Here is a 17068-nt window from a genome sequence, read left to right as displayed (position 1 = left end):
GGTTGTGATATAGCCCGAGATTGAACCAGGGTCTCTAGTGACGCCTCTGGCACTGAGATGCAGTGCCTTACATGCTGACCAAACCAGATGCGTGCATGCGCCATCGTGTGCATGTTGATTTTGTAACCCCACACCAGACACGATCATGACATGCAGGTTGAAATATCAAAACAAACTCTAAACCAATTCTATTAATTTGGGGACTGGTCGAACGAACAGCATTAAACATTTATGGCAATTTAGCTAGCTCGCTTGGTTTTGTCCTGGGATATAAACATTGGGTTGTTATTTTACCTGAAATTCACAAGGTCCTCTACACCGACAATTAACCCACAGATAAAACGGTAAACCGAATTCCTTTCTCTTGTCATCTCCTCCTTCCTCAGGCTTCTTTTTCTTTTTTGGACTTTATATGGCGGTTAGCAACCAACTTTACGGTGCATTACTACAACCGACTGGAGTGTAGACGTCAGTTCATCTTTCAATCACCCACGTGGATATATGCTCCTAAACACCAATGAGGAGATGGCACATGCTCTTAAAAACCAATAAGGAGATGGGAGAGGACGGACTTGCAGCGCATTGAGCGTCACAAATAGAACCAATTTCTATTGTGGCGCCTGCCCACGCAGACTTAGCGAGCGAGCAGTGTGGGTGCAATGATTGACTAGCACGTATGTGTAAAGTTGCGAGCGGTGTGGTCAGCATGTTAGACCGCTGCGCCACTCGGGAGCACAGTTCCCTTATGTTATTGCCTTTCTTTGTCTCTTCGGGGGTACATGTCTTACTGAGGCAGACTAGCCTGGATGAAGGGGTGAGCTGACAGTGACACACAGTCCTACCCTACCCTCCTCACCTCTCTTCCTCTCCCTCCCTCCATCTCTCTCTGTACCTTCTCTCTGCAGTGTGTCCGGCCTAGCCGGAACAGCGCTTGTGATTTAATGCCATAGTGACAAGCCCCTTTCTCACCCAGTGGTGAAATACAGCACAATCCACCTCGGGACAAGATGTCTGTCTGTATTACTCATGTTCACCGAGATTTCAAGATGAAGAAACACACACGAGAAAGCTAACGTTGTGTGAAAGGTGGTTTAGATAGTCTTTTAGCTTAGTCCTGTGAAGCTGAGCAGCAGTGATTTACCTCGGCGTGTTGATGGCAGTAGGGGAGATGGATGTTTACAGATGTTTCGTCTTTGTTAATGTCTTACTGTGTGACATATGTTGTACATGTAAGAGGGAAAATAGATTGCTTACAAGAACATTTATATGAGTGTTTGGGTTATTTGAAAAATTCTTGAGACACATGACTCTGTAGCGGAGGTACTTCAGAATGTAATGTTTCCATGCACCTTGACGTCACCTTTCAGGAAGTCAGCGGTCACTCCTGAACGGGATGGTTTGCCACTTAAAGGGTAGGAAACATGAGTTTTTACTCACCAATGTAACAACACAGTGTGGTCAAAGACTTAGTAACTTAGTTGTAGTCACGACCTGGTTACCTATAAGTACAAACATAGTAACGTTTTTGGGTTATTACTAGAGTTGCAAAATTCGGGGAACTTTCAATAAATTCCCTGGTTTTCCCGAAATCCCGGTTGGAGATTTCTAGAAGAATCAGGAGAGAATAAGCAGAAAATCCCGGAATCCCCCAACCACGATTTCTGGAAAACAAGGGAATTTATTGAAAGTTCCAGGAATTTAGCAACCCTAGTTGTTACATATTTATTGACTTATTTCCGGATAACTTCTAAAGTACCCTGAACGTCATATGGAGGATCTACTTTTGTGCTAGCTAGCTCAAGCTGGCTAACGTTAGCCACACCTCATGCTAGTCAGTCTTTGTGGCTGTGTTATCTAGTGGGAACCCTTTAGCACGGCAGGCTCTGGTGCTTTATTGCTGTGGGCTCAACGAAAGCGAAAATCATACCTGCTTACACTAATGGTGTAGTACCTCGTCTGTTCTCCTTTTTGTTTTGTCAACTTTTGACATGTTCTCTGTTAAGTAGACTACGGGAGTTTTGTAACTTTTCCCACCTCAGAATCCAGATAGCACGCAAGCACTAAGCTATCTATTTTGCAGGTAGCCTAGCGGTTAAGAGCGTTGGTTCAAATCCCCGAGCCAACTGGGCGAAAAATTGGACCATCTGCCCTTGAGCAAAGCACTTAACCCTAATTGCTTCTGTAAGTCGCTCTGGATAAGAGCGTCCGCTAAATGACTAAAATTTTAAAATGGCTGACTGATTCAGTGCTAAGGTAACTTTAGCAGGCTAGTTGGCTAGCAACCTTGCATGTTGATTTGTGACAATGCATTCATAAAGTAAACTCAGCAAAAAAATAAACGTCCTCTCACTTTCAACTGCGTTTATTTTCAGCAAACTAAACATGTGTAAATATTTGTATGAACATAACAAGATTCAACAACTAAGACATGAACTGAATAAATTCCACAGACATGTGACTAACAGAAATTGAATAATGTGTCCCTGAACAAAGGGGGGGTCAAAATCAAAAGTAACAGTCAGTATCTGGTGTGGCCACCAGCTGCATTAAGTACTGCAGTGCATCTCCTCCTCATGGACTGCACCAGATTTGCCAGTTCTTGCTGTGAGATGTTACCCCACTCTTCCATCAAGGCACCTGCAAGTTCTCTGACATTTCTGGGGGGAATGGCCCTCCAATCCAACAGGTCCCAGATTTGCTCAATGGGATTGAGATGGCCATGGCAGAACACTGTCATTCCTATCAGGAAATCACACACAGAACGAGCAGTATAGCTGGTGGCATTGTCATGCTGGAGGGTCATCTCAGGATGAGCCTGCAGGAAGGGTACCACATGAGGGAGGAGGATGTCTCCCCTGTAACGCACAGCATTGAGATTGCCTGCAATGACAACAAGCTCAGTCTGATGATGCTGTGACACACCGCCGCAGACCATGACGGACCCTCCACCTCCAAATGGATCCCGCTCCAGAGTACAGGCCTCGGTGTAACGCTCATTCTTTCGACGATAAACGCAAATCCGACCATCACCCCTGGTGAGACAAAACCGCGACTCGTCAGTGAAGAGCACTTTTTGCCAGTCCTGTCTGGTGCAGCGACGGTGGGTTTGTGCCCATAGGCGACATTGTTGCCGGTGATGTCTGGTGAGGACCTGCCTTACAACAGGCCTACAAGCCCTCAGTCCAGCCTCTCTCAGCCTCTTGCGGACAGTCTGAGCACTGATGGATGGATTGTGTGTTCCTGGTGTAATTCGGGCAGTTGTTGTTGCCATCCTGTACCTGTCCCGCAGGTGTGATGTTCGGATGTACCGATCCTGTGCAGGTGTTGTTACACGTGGTCTGCACGTCCTGTCTCCCTGTAGCGCTGTCTTAGGCGTCTCACAGTACGGACATTGCAATTTATTGCCCTGGCCACATCTGCAGTCCTTATGCCTCTTTGCAGCATGCCTAAGGCACGTTCAAACAGATGAGCAGGGACCCTGGGCATCTTTCTTTTGTTGTTTTTCAGAGTCAGTAGAAAGGCCTTTTTAGTGTCCTAAGTTTTCATAACTGTGACCTTAATTGCCTACTGTCTGTAAGCTGTTAGTGTCTTAATGACCGTTCCACAGGTGCATGTTCAATAATTGTTTATGGTTCATTGAACAAGCAGGGGAATAGTGTTTAAACCCTTTGCTATCAATATCTGTGAAGTTATTTGGATTTTTAAGAATTATCTCTGAAAGACAGGGTCCTGAAAAAGGGACGTTTATTTTTCTGCTGAGTTTATTTGCTTGTAAGTTGGCTGAAAATGTATTTGAAACCAGTAGTCATGAGTGCAAACGATTTGGATTCATTTGAAGTTATACATTTGAGGTTATTTCTGTTTAAGTTTACATTATAGGAAATAGGCTGGTTTACCGGGTCCTCCATATTACATCGCTGTAACGCTCGTCTTTCTCCTCTTCTGAGGAGGAGCAAGGATTGGACCAAAATGCAGCGTATTGTGAAGACATAATCTTGTTTATTTAAACGAAGACGAAAAACACTTGAACAAACTACAAAATAACAAACGACGTGAACAGACCTGAACTTGAGAACAAAACGCATGAACGCACGAACACACGAACGAACGAACCGAAAACAGTCCCGTGTGGTACAAACACTGACACAGGAACAATCACCCACAAACAAACAGTGAGAACAGCCTACCTTAATATGGTTCTCAATCAGAGGAAACGTAAAACACCTGCCCCTGATTGAGAACCATATCAGGCTAATTGAACATGAACCCAACATAGAAACACATAACATAGAATGCCCACCCAGCTCACGTCCTGACCAACTAAACAAAGACAAAACAAAGGAAATAAGGTCAGGAACGTGACAATCGCACCCCTTAATAAAAACGTTTTCCGACATGACTTCAGCATTCTTCGGAATTCTGATCGGTAATATGTAATAACTCCAACAAGTGAAAAGTGAGTTGTAACTTTTGCATTGGGGCTCTTGATGCGTATACTAATTCAAACCCATATGTTACATGTGGTTATGTTTATGCTACGTATCCTTTAATTTAGGGGTTAGAATGAGTGAATTCAGAGTATAGACTGCTGGTTACATTTACTACTCTTCTGGTAATCTAGGCCCAGACGTCACACACTTCCTTAATAATACACTCCTCATTTCCTCCTCTCTTCTGTAACTCCCCAACGCTCCTCTCTCCATCATACCCTCATCCTCCTCTTTCTGCCTTACCGTATTCCTCCACAGTCCCACACTTCCCCGCTCGCCTCCTCGCGTCTGAATCAGACAATAGAATCATTGCTCGTGATTAACAATTTACTGCAGTCTATTAATAATGGACGCCTCTTGCGTATGCACAGACACGTGTACACACACTTGTTCTTTCACGCATTGTGTTCCTTTTGAAATCCTGGATTTCGCCTTCAGTATTGCTATCGAGATATGAACTCACTCAAGGTTTAATTTAATTTAGACCTTGACCTTTTTGGTCTCTCTCTCCTACTCTGTGTCTGTCTCTCAGCGGATGTCTCTAGGCAACGAGAGCTTCTCAGCTGTGCTTTAAAGACTCTCCAAAAAATGCCCCACTGGGGTCACAATGATCAATGGAGTAGGGGGGGTGGTCGAGTCTTTGTCTAGAGGGGGAGTGAGTGGGTGTGGGCAGCTACTGTAGACACTATGGAGATACAGTGAGTGGATGAGAGGAAGAGAGAGATGAAGAAATCGAGGGTGGGAAAAGGTAAAACATTGCCTCGGGGGGGAAAAGGAGAAAGAGAAAAGGAAAGCAGATCCAGATGCCAGTAACTGATTTTAATGACCATAACAAAATGACTAAATGGTTTAGCCGTGAGGTATGCCCTGCGGTACGCAGACAAGTGTCTGCTGTTCTGAATTCCCAAGGAAGTGGAAGTGATGGAAGTGACTGTCACTCTTCAGAAATGTCCCAAAAAGTCTGTTTGTCTGGCACGCTTGCTCTCGACTCTCCGTCTGGGCCCGAGCTATGGATCCTTTGTCTCACTGGTTGTCTCTTCGTTGGCAGCCAACGTCACCACTCATTCATACCGCATTTCCTGACTCTCTCTCTTTCATTCACCATTTCTTCTCCCCTTTCTCTCCTGCCCATTTCCCTCTCTCTTCCTGTTACCTTTGAATTCTACCCCGATTCTCTTTGCAACCTTCATTTCATGGCCATTTTAGTTTTTCTGTCTGGCTTGTCAAGCTGTTAAAATCCTCCTGTCTGTCACACAGCTGGACAAGTGCCTGCTAACCCTGACCCAATTTTTGCCTCCAGCACTGTTGCTAAGCCCCTCCAGCTGACTTCACTGCTGGATATGAATATTGGCCGCTAACACGAAAGCTAAATCCCTGCACATGCAGTTTACTGGTGGCCCGGGGTGTGGCTGGCTGCAACTTCAAGCATCTGGGGTCATCCAGTCCAGTTCTAGCCTGGTCAAACCAGACTGAATGCTGCACTCACTGTTTCCAATGGTAAGAGCTGTGTTCAGTCTGGTTTTACCAGGCTACTAATTTCAGCCAAGGTGCATGAAGGCTAATGAAGGCTGCTATGCTGAAACCTGTTGGTTTTTGATAGTAAAGGAAGAGGACTTAAAATGGTACTATCATTTTCTTCCAAAAGAAGATCTCTTGCAGAATTATTGTAGTTGATAGCTGGGGCCTCTGTCATCTTTGCTCTATAACAGAGTTAGGTAACCTTAAGCAAATGTGACTATGCGTAGTTATTCCTGACCACTGAGGTTGATTTTGGGCCTCAGTCACAGATTTTAACCAAAGAAGGTGGCTTTGCAGACTGCAGTTGTGAACCTGAATCATTAGGATGTCCATTGGTGGGTGTGGCTTCTGGTTTCAGTTTCAGGCCTATACCGCCGCCTTTTACATGACACAGGGGTCGTGTTCAGTAGGGAGAAAACGTCCTGAAACATTTTGAAACTGGGAGATGCTGCCAGAACTTCAAATCAAATCAAATCTTGCCCAACATGAACAACTTGCCCAACATGAACACAGATTTTTGTTTTCCGTGTGTCCTATTGAACACAACTCTGGTGGGCAGAATCTCTTCAGTTGGCAGACATCCCCATATGACACGCATAAATCTGAGCTGCACTTCACTTGAATTTCCAAGTTTGTTGATACCATTGTTAGGAAGACACATCATGTTGAATGAGACATTGACATTCATCTGTATTCATCAGTATCTGTATTCATTCATAGACTCAAGGAGAGGTCAGTGAGATATAGAGGCTGACTTGACTCCATACAGAAGTCAGAATGGCGCTTACCATATAAAATGATTGCCCTTACAGTAAACAAGTGAACAGTCACAAACAACTATTACAAACACTGTAATATAGTCCCTTTAAACCTATTAGTGAGCAAATTGGTCCGTTTACACAAAAAAACTAAATTAACTTCCATGACAATTCCCATGACAACGGCATGCATAATTCAGGGCTTTTATTTATTTAGTTTATGCATTTGCATCAGTGTTTTTTTGTGAATGCAGCATGTGAGTGTGTTTTTGTTGTAAGCGCATGAACATTCACTATGTTAAGTGTGTATAGTGTAGTTCACCTACCAATTTTCCTTGCTGCTGAGTTGTTTTACATAGAACTCGCAGGAGAAAAGGAGAAATAATGAGGCTCTTGAGGCCTCATTATAGCTGTGATCAGTGCAGCCGTACAGCAGTGTCTGTCAACCGCACACAAGCACGCATTGCACACATTCATGATCTCTACAGTCTGGACAATGATTGGCTAAATCAGGTGTGTTATTGCAGGACTGGAGTGATAGCCTGCAGAGTCAGTAGTGCTGGAGATCCCTGCTCTATAGAATGCTCTGATGGTTTGTATGCAGAACCTTACATACGCCCCGGGTCCCTGTCCCACCCCTAATGGAGCAAGACAGCATGATGCGTGCTGAATACTACACTCTTCACACCCCTGACCACACACACACAAGCTTTCTCAGAGGCTTCCATCCCTCACCACATTACCGTACATGACAGTAACAGGTGTCCATTAACTGGAAAACACTCTCACACTGTATACCAGGCTCCGTGTTTCTTAGTGTGTGTGTGTGTGTGTGTGTGTGTGCCAGTGTGTGAGTAAACACCCCTCCCACCCCAACTCTCTCGGTGGCTTCTGGAGTCTGATTATGTGTGGAGACGGTGGAACACACATCCTGTTCTCATCCGCTCCGGGGTGAACTCGGAATTCCAAACAGCTCCGACCGACCAGCTCGACGGGAGAGGGGCCCCCGCTGTTGCCAGGGCCACCCATATGAGAGAGAGAAAGAGGGAGAGGACAGTGAAGGAAAGACAGAATATTATTGGGGAAAATGGCTTAATTTGAATAAAATTGTTTAAATTGAAGGAGAGGGCGAAGGAAACCCAAGTTTTCATGGTAGTAAACATACATATGAAAGTAACATTACAGACATAGTTTAAACATTAGCAACAAGACAGAGAACCCACTGCTTTACTCAAAGATAGACATTGTGCCTCTGTCAATCAGTCCCTGAGAAAATGTGACCAGCAACACCAAACCTTAATCTACCTACACCATCAGCAGATGGCTGACAGCACTTACTTGGGCATAAGGGTACCCATATGTGCAGGCTAAATTGCTGTTACAAGTTTAGGCCAATGATAGTTCTAAGCAAGTCTGTCAAAAAATATTATAGGCTTGTTTTTTTAAACTTTTGACATTTCAGCCTTTACTGAAGTTCAGTTATAACAAGGTAGAGCTGTCACAGGTTAGTATTTGGACTCATTACAACACTAACTATGGTTTGAGTGTGTGTGTGTGTGTGTGTGTGTGTGTGTGTGTGTGTGTGTGTGTGTGTGGCCACAGGGCTGGTGAAGAGGCTATCTCCCTGAGGTTACTCAGAGAACGAGTCAGTACTAAAGAGACTGTAAGTAAGCCTTGTCCAAGCCAGAACGACACAAATTATTGTCGCATTCTAATAGATAACTTACAAAGTGGGGTTTTGAATGAAATCAAATCTAATTTTATGAGTCACATGCGCCGAATACAACAGGTGTAGACCTTACAGTGAAATGCTTACTTACGAGCCCCTAACCAACAATACAGTATAAAAATAAAATACAAATAAGAATAAGAAATAAAAGTAACAAGTAATTAAAGAGCAGCAGTAAAATAACAATAGCGAGACTATATACAGGGGTTGAGGACTATATACAGTTGAGGTAATATGTACATGTAGGTAGAGTTATTAAAGTGACTCTGCATAGATAATAACAGTAGCAGTGGTTTAAGAGGGGGGGCATTGAAAATAGTCTGGGTGGCAATTTGATTAGATGTTCAGGAGTCTTATGACTTGGGGGTAGAAGCTGTTTAGAAGCCTCTTGGACCTAGACATGGTGCTCCGGTACCACTTGCCGTGCGGTAGCAGAGAGAACATCTGAGGACCCATGCCAAATATTTTCAGTCTCCTGAGGGGGAATAGGTTTTGTCGTGCCCTCTTCACGACTGTCTTGGTGTGCTTGGACCATGTTAGTTTGTTGGTGATGTGGACACCAAGGAACTTGAAGCTCTCAACCTGCTACACTACAGCCCCATCGATGAGAATGGGGACGTGCCCTGTCCTCTTTTTCCTGTAGTCCACAAGCATCTTTTTTGTCTTGATCACGTTGAGGGAGAGGTTGTTGTCCTGGCACCACACGGCCAGGTCTCTGACCTCCTCCCTATCGGCTGTCTCATCGTTGTCGGTGATTGTGTCATCGGCAAACTTAATGATGGTGTTGGAGTCGTGTCTGGCCGTGCAGTCATGAGTGAACAGGGAGTACAGGAGGGGTCTGAGCACGCACCCCTGACGGGCCCCTATGTTGGGGATCAGCGTGGCGGATGTGTTGTCTCCTACCCTTACCACCTGGGGGCGACCTGTCAGGAAGTCCTGGATCCAGTTGTAGAGGGAGGTGTTTAGTCCCAGGGTCCTTAGCTTATTGATGAGCTTTGAAGGCACTATGGTGTTGACCGCTGAGCTGTAGTCAATTAATAGCAATTCTCAAATAGGTGTTCCTTTTGTCCAGGTGGGAAAGGGCAGTGTGGAGTGCAATAGAGATTGCATCATCTGTGGATCTGTTAGGGCGGTATGCAAATTGTAGTGGGTCTAGGGTTTCTGGAATAATGGTGTTGATGTGAGCCTTGACCAGCCTTTCAAAGCACTTCATGGCTAAAGACGTGAGTGCTACGGGTCGGTAGTCAAGTCATTTAGGTAGGTTACCTTAGTGTTCTTGGACCAGGGACTATGGTGGTCTGCTTAAAACATGTTGGTATTACAGACTCAGACAGGGAGAGGTTTGAAAATGTCAGTGAAGACACTTGCCAGTTGGTCAGCGCATGCTGGTGAGAGTGTGATCACACAGTCTTCCAGAACAGCTGGTGCTCTCATGCATGTTTCAGTTTTATTTGCCTCGAAGCGAGCATAGAAGTAGTTTAGCTCGTCTGGTAGACTCGTGTCACTGGGCAGCACTCGGCTGTGCATCCCTTTGTAGTCTGTAATAGTTTGTAAGCCCTGCCACATCCGATGAGCGTCAGAGCCGGTGTAGTATGATTCGATCTTAGTACTGTATTGACGTTTTGCCTGTTTGATGGTTCGTCGGAGGGCATAGTGGGATTTCATTCACGTCGGGCTCGTCGGACTCGTTAAAGGAAAAAAAGGATTCTGCCGGTCCGTGGTGAGATCTTAGCTCAGAAGTTATTTTCAGTCATAAGAGATGGTAGCAGCAACATTATGTACAAAAATCAGTAAAAAAATAAGTTACAAACAACGCAAAGAAACGAACGAAAAAACACAATTGGTTCGGAATACGTAAAACGTCAGCCTTGTTCTCCGGTGCCATCTTGTCGCCATAGATGTTGTGACCAATACAGTCGTGTTTCGTATCATCAAAATGGCTGTCAAGACAACAGGGTTGAGTTGAGGTACCTATTTCTACTACAATGAGTTTTTTCATGTTTGTTGCTTACATAGCCACAAACATCCATATTGAACATGATTGGACAGTCAAACAGTAAAGAATACTCTGTACTCTACCTCATATAGTTCAACATACTCTTTTCTCCTTGCAATTATTTTCTTTTTATTAGACTACACCAACAAACAAATCAGCACAACAATATAATGCAGCAATTTTCCCAACAGAGGTAAGAGCAAGCCGAGTGCAGAATTACTTTTATATCAAATTATACTGAACATGACCATAGTAATGGAAGACTTTATTCAGATTTGTTCCTATAGTAATACCCTGTAGTGACATGCTACACAGTGAAGCATTCCCTGACTGATTTCTCTCGCTCCTCAAAATATAAAGTGTTCAATCACACATGTTTGTTGCTCTTATCTCTCCATCTCTTAAAATGATGTTTTCCAAAAAGGTCTCCCTCTCTCTCTGTCTGACGAACCTCACTTCCTCCTCACGTTCATAGCCACACCTCAAACCTAGGTAGCACTTTATTTGGCACCACTATTCAAGGTAAATACCAGTTAAATGTGTACTGTCAAATAAAGTGCCAGCCAAGGCTTAGATCCAGGCTGGTGTCAGTCAGCTGTCAGTCACTTGTTAAACTGGGTCACTCTCAGTCCAAACTGAGGTCAGTGGTGTTGTGTGTTTTCCAAAATGCGCCTGGTAAACATGGTGTAAAACATATTATAAGTCGTTGCAGTAGGATTACAGCAACTTCAACTTCCTCATCTGACTGTATGTGGCAAGGCCCCAAGAAACATGAACAGGGACAAACTGAAGTACTTTGATCCTACCACATTTATCAATTCCATCCATTTAACAAGGTTTGTTTGTGTTTTGAACCTGTTTTTCCTGCTTTTTAGCACATCTTTTGACAGCCTTTCATGTTCTCACTTTAGGCAGAGAGTGATGCTCTTTGATGGTATCCTACCTTGTGTTTCATATCTCACGTGTTCTTCATTTGTTTGTTTTAGCTTTTAAAAAGTTCAGATCTTCCTGTTTTAATAAGACTTTCAACCCATCAGTGTTGAAGAAACGGGGTCTATAACGACGGAAAGGAAATGATAAGATCATGAACATGAATCCTTTCTCTGTTCTCTCCCTGTCCCTCTTTCTCTTCCGCCCCCTTCTCAGACGTGTCCCCGGTGCTGGCGGGCTTCCTGGGTGCCGGGGTCCTGGTGGTCTCAGTCACGGTGGCCGTCTTCCTCTGGACCTGCTGCCAGCGTCGCTACCGCCAGATGATGGGCAGCTACAAGCTCCAATCAGGACCCTGCGACCAGGCCGTGGATCCGCCCTACAAGTTCATCCACATGCTCAAGGGAATCAGCATCTACCCGGAGACACTTAGTAACAAGAAGATAGTCCGTGTGAGTCGACGCCCGGGCTCCTCGCGAAATGGCGGCGGATCCGGCGTCGAGTGGGGTCGTAATGGTGAGCGAGGAAGAGGGGGAGGAGGAAGGGTGATGCTAGTAGACGTCGACCCAGAAACGGGCCTGCTCAACAGCTCCACCAACCTGCAGATGAGCCACCTACTGCCCCCTGCTGGACAGCCTAGGTTAGAACAGGCACTGCCCATCCGCTCCGACTACTGCTGCCTGGAGAGCAGCTCCAGGGGTAACAGCAGTAGCAGTAGCTGTGACGCCAGCAAGATAGCCTCGCCCTTTACCCCGTGCCAGGGGGAGGGAAACACCATGCCGCCCGCTGCCCTAGGTACCCTCAGCCTGGTCGTGGACTACAACTTCCCCAAGAAGGCGCTGGTGGTGACCATTGTTGGCGCCCAGGGTCTGCCCGCCGTGGACGAGCAGGCGGGTAGCTCGGACCCCTACGTGAAGATGACCATACTGCCAGAAAAGAAGCATCGGGTCAAGGTGAGTCTGGTTCCTCTGGAGGTTTCTTCCTACCTACAGGGTTGTTCCTTTCCACTGTTTTCTTTGATTTGCTTTGTTGAGGGTTTAGGTATTTGGGGTTGTGGTCCCAATTAGGCTAATACTGTTATTATTGAATTATTATTATTACAGATTTAGATCAAAATAAGATGACACCATATTTTTTCTTTATGGTGCAAACATGAGGCAAGAAAAGTTTGAAGACCCCTGCATTATCCCTGTTATTTTTTTATTGTAAAAGATAGTGTTAGTGTTACTGTAACTGTTTAAGTGCTACTGTCACAATAGCAACCAGACTGAAATAAAAGCGATTGCTCTGCAGACCCGCGTTCTGAGGAAGACCCTGGAGCCAGTGTTTGACGAGACGTTTACGTTCTACGGCGTGGCCTACAGCGCACTGCCTGACCTCACGCTGCACTTCCTGGTGCTTAGCTTTGACCGCTTTGCCCGTGATGATGTCATCGGGGAGGCGGCGGTACCCCTGGCAGGGGTGGACCCCAGCACGGGACGAGTCCACATCACCCAACAGATCAGCAAGAGACACATCCAGGTGAGGGATGGGGAGAGGGGCGGGGAGGAATGGATGGAGGGAAGAGAGAAGGCATTACCTTGATTTATTACCTTTATTTAGGTAGGTTATTAAGAACACATTCCTTCTCTTTTACAATAATGGCCTGACAATAGACCCATCCTGGTTAGAGAAGGGAATGAGGAATTGAGAAAAGGAGTGTGAGAGAGAGGGGAAACTGTATGATGGAGGGGGATTTTTATTTTTATTAAAAATACATTTCAGAGGAATAAAGGTGAGGGATGGAGGATAGATGATGAAATATACTCTAGAATGAAGGACAGATGAAGAGAGGGGAAAGAGGATGAAAGGGAGGGAGGGAAGGGGTGTGGTAAAAGATAGCAATTCATAGAGAGATGAGTAGACAGAATTTGAGGATAGAGGGAGGAGTTGGAAAGGTGAGGATGGAGAAAGGGGGAATGGGAGGAAGGAGAGAGAGGAGGTTAGGATGGATAGGTGGAGCAGTTACGGGGATTTTATGGCCAGCAACACTAGAGGTGAAGGGGGAGGGATAAGGAGAGCGAGGGGAGAGAGAGAAAGAAAGATGGAGAGAGAAGAGACTGACTAATCATAACTGGCTTCTAGCACAGGGTTGGCAGAAGGGTGATAAATAAATGTCTACAGATTGAAATATGAAATGGTGTAAATAATATAATAATCAATCCTGGCTTGTTTGCTTTTTGGCTATTGTATATGTATTATTGCAAACAACCAATCTTTCTCTCATTTAATCATTGTCACACACGCATGCATTCCCAAACACTCCACACACATGCAGCTGAAACATATCTGGGAGGCTGGTCTGTTTGTGTGTGTGTATTGATTGGAGGCCCATTAGGCCCATAAAAGTGGAGAGAGACTGGTGTTATCTCTGACTGTAGGAAGACATCCATCATAGTCAGCACCGGAAACAAAAGCCCTCTTCCCCACATCATTACACATGATCCATATAAGGCAGAAGGAGGGGGGAGGGGGGGGGGGGAGGCAGAGTGAGGGTGGGATAGAGGGAGCAGAAAGACAGAAGAGAGGAGGGGGGCGGCAGACACAGGAAGGGAGGGGTGTGTGGAGAAGAGAGTGGTGGTATAGAAAGAGGAGAGAGAGAGAGGGAAATGGAGAGAGAGGGTGATGGAAAGAGAAATAGAGGGGGGAGGCTACTCCAATTGACAAGAAAGGGCCCCACCCATAACACACACACAGAGAGAAGGAGGGAGAGACCGAGAGAGAGAGGCCTGCACTATATGAGAAAGACCTCCGCCCAACACAATCTGCACTGAAAAAAAGATAAATATAAAGAAACCTGCACTGAATGCATACTGCACACAGCCAGACTCACACACACAGAGAGAGAGAGACCCTGTACAAAGTCTGCACTGATTAGACCATATGGCTGTTAGGACAGACCGTAAATAAGCTACACACCATTACGTTCCCACAGAGACATTAAAACATATTGATATCATCTCTAGAACTCATGCAGTACACACAGCTACTCTTCGAAGACAGCAGACACGCACATGCACTCACATAGTCATGCACACACGCGTGTAAACACATTACAGGCATAAGTATCATTCCCAGTGCCACTGTAAGCCTGTCAAGCGAGACAGTACAGATATGTATACACACATGCATAATATCTTCCTCCATTATTTGTACTATTTTCTACATTGTACAACAATAGTGAATCAATCAAAACTATGAAATAACACATAGGAAATCATGTAGTAACCAAAAAAGCATTAAACAAAATATATTTTATATTTGAGATTCTTCAAAGTAGCCACCCTTTGCCTTGATGACAGCTTTGTACACTCTTGGCATCTCTCAACTAGCTTAATGAGGTTTTCACCTGGAATGCATTTCAGTTAATAGGTGTGCCTTGTTAAAACTACATTTGTGGAATTTCTTTCCTTACTGCGTTTGAGTCAATTAGATGTGTTGTGACAAGGTTGGGGTGGTATACAGCAGATAGCCCTATTTAGTAAAAGACCAAGTCCATATTATGGCAAGAACAGCTCAAATAAGCAAATAAGCATTACTTTAAGACACGAAGGTCAGTCAATCCAGAAAATGGCACGAACTTTGAACGTTTCTTCAAGTGCAGCCGCAAAAACCATCAAGCATTATGATGAAACTGGCTCTCATGAAGACCGCCACAGGAAAGGAAGAACCAGAGTTACCTCTGCTGCAGAGGATAAGTTCATTAGAGTTACCAGCCTCAGATATTCGGCCCAAATAAATGGTTCAGAGTTCAAGTAACAGACACATCAACATCAACTGTTCAGAGGAGACTGCGTGAATCAGGCCTTCATGGTCAAATTGCTGCAAAGAAACCACTACTAAAGGACACCAATAAGAAGAAGAGACTTGCTTGGGCCAAGAAACACGAGCAATGGACATTAGAACGGTGGAAATCTGTCCTTTGGTCTGATGAGTCCAAATGTTATATTTTTGGTTCCAACCGCCGTGTTTTTGTGAGACGCAGAATAGGTGAACGGATGATCTCCGCATGTGTGGTTCCCACTGTGAAGCATGGAGGAGGAGGTGTGATGGTGTGGGGGTGCTATGTGGGTGACACAGTCTGTGATTTATTTAAAATTCAAGGCACACTTAACCAGCATGGCTACCACAACATTCTGCAGCGATACGACATCCCATCTGGTTTGCACTTAGTCCCACTATGATTTGTTTTTCAACATGGCAATGACCCAACACACCTCCAGGCTGTGTAAGGGCTATTTGACCAAGAAGGAGAGTGATGGAGTGCTGCATCAGATGACCTGGCCTCGACAATCACCTGACCTCAACCCAATAGAGATGGTTTGTGATGAGTTGGACCGCAGAGCGAAGGAAAAGCAACCGGCTCAGCATGTGGGAACTCCTTCAAGAAAAGCATTCCAGGTGAAGCTGGTTGAGAGAATGCCAAGAGTGTGCAAAGCTGTCATCAAGGCAAAAGGTGGCTATTTTAAATAATCTCAAATATAAAACACATTTTTTGGTTACTGCATGATTCTATGTTTTATTTCATAGTTTTCACTATTATTCTACAATGTAGAAAATAGTAAAAATAAAGAAACCCTTGAATGACTAGGTGTGTCCAAAATTTTGACTGGTACTGTACACATTTCATCTCCATGCAGTCACACTATTTCACACCCCTCTCCCTCATGTGGAGGTTTATAAGTGCATACTTCTACCATCTCCTCTCCCTTTGTCCCTCTATTTCCCTTTTTTCCCTCTGTCTCATCTTCCTTTCTCTTCCTCTTTGTTCTCTACCCCCTCATCTCTCGCTCTCCTCCTTATCTCTTATCTAAATTGAATTCCCTCCTATTTTAGTGCAACCTTAAGGGGTTTAGAGACAGGATGGAATCGATCTTCCAGAGAGAGGGAGAGAAGGAACAAGACATAAATAGGAGAGGGAGAGAGATTAGTTTGAGTAAATGAAAAAGAGGATACCTAGGTATCTGCTGATGGAGTGAAAGAGGAGAAAGAGAGCAATAGCACTGACTAGATGAAGAGAAAAAAAGTGATTACACGAGATTGATGGATGATCCGGTAGTAGGGGATGAATGAGAGAGAGGGGGGTTTTTGGACGGAGAGAACGTGAGATGGCACTGTGTGGGGGGGGGGGGGGCGGACCATAAGTCCAGAGGAGACGTCCATTAAACTTTTATCTGTGGGGGAACTTAAGTGGAGGGGAAAGCTTAAATGATTGAATTGGGGGGCAGTAAAGACGTCACACTCATTACGACAGAAGTAGCTCACACACTTAGCAGTGGTTCATAATAGCTATTATCCGTTTAGAACATAAAATTTATATTTTGAGCATGGCCATTGTGATTCTCCATCATTCTACAGTAGCGCTTAAACGCTTCAAAACTCCCATTCAGCACAAGCCGCCCAAAATGTCACATTGGTTTATATGGCGGCATTAGCTCCTAGCGCTGTTATGACTGTGCTTTGCAGCAAGAACCATCCATGAAGAAAAAAAACTGCACCATTTACTTGTACTTTAGATTAAAATGTCAGGGAACTAAACGATGCCAAACATGATGGGTAATTTCTGCATCTCACACTGCAGTGAGTCTTTGGCATGTTCATTTATGTATTC

General features: G+C 44.8%; 1 protein-coding gene across 1 annotated transcript in view; it reads left to right on the top strand.

Moving 5' to 3' along the window:
• Window positions 1-17068, top strand: part of LOC111954834 (synaptotagmin-4-like) — a 35475-nt gene that overhangs the window by 3543 nt on the left and 14864 nt on the right. The window contains exons 2-3 of the mRNA XM_070436139.1: window positions 11638-12371; window positions 12712-12939. Of these exons, the coding sequence (XP_070292240.1) occupies window positions 11638-12371; window positions 12712-12939 (962 nt within the window). The remainder of the gene's footprint in view (window positions 1-11637; window positions 12372-12711; window positions 12940-17068) is intronic.

The sequence above is a fragment of the Salvelinus sp. IW2-2015 genome, linkage group LG30, assembly GCF_002910315.2.
Source record: "Salvelinus sp. IW2-2015 linkage group LG30, ASM291031v2, whole genome shotgun sequence".
NCBI lineage: Eukaryota > Metazoa > Chordata > Actinopteri > Salmoniformes > Salmonidae > Salvelinus > Salvelinus sp. IW2-2015.
The sequence above is the reverse complement of the archived record's forward strand: the minus strand, read 5'-3'. Positions and strand labels throughout refer to the sequence as shown.